We start from the raw sequence: 3740 nt of genomic DNA on the forward strand, positions 1-3740 counted from the left end.
GCTAAGTACTATCCTAATGGGGATCTACTCAATATTGAATTAAAGAAGGGTTCATCTTACACGTAGCAAATCATATGGGCGGGAATCCAAACACTCAAGATAGGTCATATTTGGCGAGTTGGGGATGGAGAAAACATTGATATATGGGGGATGCCAAGATCCCAAGCAGCCCATCGAGGATGGTGATTACACCAAGAGGACTGAATGTTGCAACAAAGGTCTCTAAACTTATTGATCCAAATACTCAGACCCGGGATGAAGGAGAACTTCGATCTGTTTTCTTCTCGGTGGATGTTGGGAGAATCCTAAAAATCCCACTAGCGATGGGGACGATGGGGGACTTTGTGTCTTGGGATTATACGAGGAACGACATTTTCTAGGTACGTTCGGCTTACTTCGTAGAATGGGATCATCGGCATGGCCGCAAGCTTCTGAGAACTAATGCTCAAGCCGGGTCATCTATTAACCCAGTGTGGGCAAATATATGGTCTCTTAGAGTGCCAGCTAAGGTTAAAATTTTCTCTTGGAGGCTACTACCGGGCACTTTGGCGTGCAAGGGGGTGCTGGCAAATCTTCATATTATTAGGAGCGGTCTATGTACCATATTTGCAGTTCATTGTGAAGGCACTCTACATCCTTCTTCAAATGCCCTAGAGTAGCTAAAATCTGGGAAAATCTTGAACTCTCGAGTCTGATACAGGAGGCGGTTACTGAAGACCGGGCAGGTTTAGGCGTTTTTTAGGTGATCATGAGACGGAGCAACGAGACACTGGTGAATTTGAATGGTATAGGACTAAAGGAGCTTGTTGCAATGGCGTGTTGGTATATGTGGTGGGATAGAAGAAAAATTGCCCATGATGAGCACGTTCAGAGGCCAGCAAAATCCTCACAGGCTATTCAGTCCTTAACACTAAACTATGACAAAGCTTTGACGAAAAATGCAAGAGTGAGAAAGGAGGGGTGGGAAAAACCAAGAGATGGTTATGTTAAACTAAATTGGATGCTGCGTTTTCGGTGGAGTCTTTCTCAGGAGCCTCGGGAGCAGTGATTGATGATCATGGAACTTCCATAGCAGGTAGCTCCACTGAGATACCACATGTAGGTGATGCAGCGACGACAGATGCCAGGGCACCGCGTGATGGTCTCCTACTGGTAGCCAAATCGGGTTCACCAAAATTGAAGTGAATAGCGACTAGATGAAAGTCACTGAGGTAATGAAAGAAGCGGGAAACTCAATCGGACCTGCTGCTGCGATTTATGAAGAATGTTCTTTTCTGTGTTGAGGTTTTGCTCATGTCTTTTTTAGTTATAGCCCTAGGGAAAGCAACTGTGTAGTCCACTATCTTGCTAGTAGAGCGGAGGGGCTTCCAGTAGTTTGGCATGAGGATCCGCCCGATTTTATAGTAGGCTTGCTAGCCAATGATGTAATCATGTTTATGAACCAATAAAGTTGCCGTGGTAGCTTTCCCTAAAAAAGGGTTCTTATTATTAAAACAAACTGATGTAGAGGCTTCCTCTACCCATTCCTTTCAAAAAAGAATTGTTAAGCCGTTTTGAAGAAAAGCCAAGACATTTCCCCGACGTCACTCCCATATTTTTCGGACGTTGACAATCCCGATCCACAGCCGTATAGTTGGAGGGTTAGGGAAATTACACCATAATTCAGTAGATGTAGCGTTACTGACATACCAGTAGCTTTGTGCTGGTCGATGAGGTATATGATGATCTTAACAAGAGAAACCATGTACCCAAGGCTGAGAATAACCATTTTATATGCCCCATATCAGTTGCCACAGAAGAACAATGCCGGCGACGATCGACGATTTGACATCATGGCTATATATATATACGGCATGCTTTCGCAGAGGTCGCCCCATTAATTTGCTATACTTGCGATGGCTCCAGCCATTCATCCCTGTCTGCTTCTGTGCCTGTGCCTGCTTTTTGTTGCTCCTCATCTTAGCAGCTGTTACCACACCAGCAACACTTATGGTGGAAGGCATGTCCTTGTTCGTTCATCTCACGACTCGAGGATCCAGTCCACCTTCACGTCTATCCCTTCTGGTGATGATTCCTGCATCAAATCTTTGCACACCAAGATTTAATTAGAACCCCCTCTCAATCTCTCACACTCTCATGCACATTTAACATGCTTCAACAGTGAGCTCGTTTTATACTACTCATGTGCTAATAACTTGTCCCCATTTTTCAGGAGACGGCGGGCTACCTGTGATGCATCGGCTGAGCCCGTGGTCTCCTTCTGACGCTGGGGTCGGCGACGCCTTCTACCGTGACACCCTCCGTCTTCACGCGCTCTTTGGCGATTCCACCGGTACCCCGCTCGTGGCATTGCCGGGCGCGTTCGAGTACCACGTCAGCATCGGCTACGGCACGCCGGCGCAGAAACTCACCATGGGGTTCGACACGGCCACCGTGGGAGCCACGTTTCTCCGGTGCAAGCCATGCGCTGCCGGCGATCCATGCCACAAAGCCTTCGACCCGTCCCGTTCGTCTTCCCTCGCGCAGATCCCATGTGGCTCGCAGGACTGCCCGTTCAAAGCATGCTCCGGCCCAACCTGCAATGTTGCCGTGACAAAGAAGGGCGCCGTCGTGCTGAACGCCACCTTCGTGACGGACACGCTCACGGCTGCGCCGGCCATCCCCGTGAATGACTTCAGGTTCGCCTGCCTGGAGATGGGCGGCGCCAGAACGACTGGCAGTGACAGCTCGTCCGGAGTGCTCGACCTCAGCCGTGAGAGCCACTCTCTGGCTTCACGAGTCGTCTTGACTCCGGAAACGGTCACCTTCTCCTACTGCCTGCCATGGGACCCCACCTCTAGGGGCTTCCTCTCCTTCGGCGCCGCCCGCCCGGAACGCGCCGGCCGCGGCGTGACCTACGCCACGCTACGGCACAACGCCGCCCGTCCGAGCATGTACTTCGTCAAGCTCGTGGGCGTAACCGTCGGCCTGTCTGAGATCCCTGTTCCCCCCGCGCCGGCGATCGCCGGTGACGCGCTGGTCGAGGTGCACACGACCTTCACGTACCTGAAACCGGAGGTGTATGCGGTTCTTCGCGACATGTTCAGGCGGGGGATGAGGCAGTATGTGGTGGCACCGTCGTCGAGCGGGCTCGAGACATGCTACGACTTCACCCACCTGAACACCATCGATATGCCGATGATCTCGCTGAGGTTCGAAGGCGGGGCGACCCTGGAGCTCGGCATCGAGCAGATGATGTACTTCAAGGATCCCCGCAACATCTTCTCCGTGGGGTGCCTCGCTTTCGCTCCGGTGCCGGCCTACGCACCAGTTGCTGCGGTTATCGGGTCACTGGCGCAGTCACAGACGGAGGTGGTCTATGATGTGCTTCAAGGCAAGCTTGGGCTCGTCCCCGACCGCTGCTAGCTGATCGATCAAACGGATCAAGCAGCACGTGGGGGCGTGCATCTATCCGTCGCATCTTGGTATACACCAATGGTTTGCTTCTTCAAAATGACTTGATAATATGATTCATAACCGACGTGTCAGTTTGTCACCGTGAAGTTCTCAACATGAGAGATAAGCAGGAGCTTCGGAAGCTGCTGTTATGCGGCCTTGCAAGTTGCTTATTTTCTGCTAGATACAATGCTTACACTTGATGTTATTTCAACATTTTTGCCGCCATATTTTACATTGGGTTGTTGTACCTCTCCTCCATTTTGATTCACATAAGATAGATTATAAGACGGCTTTTAATCATT

General features: G+C 50.6%; 1 protein-coding gene across 1 annotated transcript; it reads left to right on the top strand.

The window, feature by feature from the left end:
* The first annotated feature begins 1895 nt into the window (after window positions 1-1895).
* Window positions 1896-3405, top strand: LOC124662931 (aspartyl protease family protein At5g10770-like). The gene is made up of 2 exons (XM_047200709.1): window positions 1896-2064; window positions 2213-3405. Exons 1-2 carry the CDS (start codon window positions 1896-1898, stop codon window positions 3403-3405), a joined length of 1362 nt encoding a protein of 453 aa, XP_047056665.1.
* The last annotated feature ends 335 nt before the right edge of the window (window positions 3406-3740 follow it).

This window comes from Lolium rigidum, chromosome 6 (assembly GCF_022539505.1).
Source record: "Lolium rigidum isolate FL_2022 chromosome 6, APGP_CSIRO_Lrig_0.1, whole genome shotgun sequence".
Classification (NCBI taxonomy): Eukaryota; Viridiplantae; Streptophyta; class Magnoliopsida; order Poales; family Poaceae; genus Lolium; species Lolium rigidum.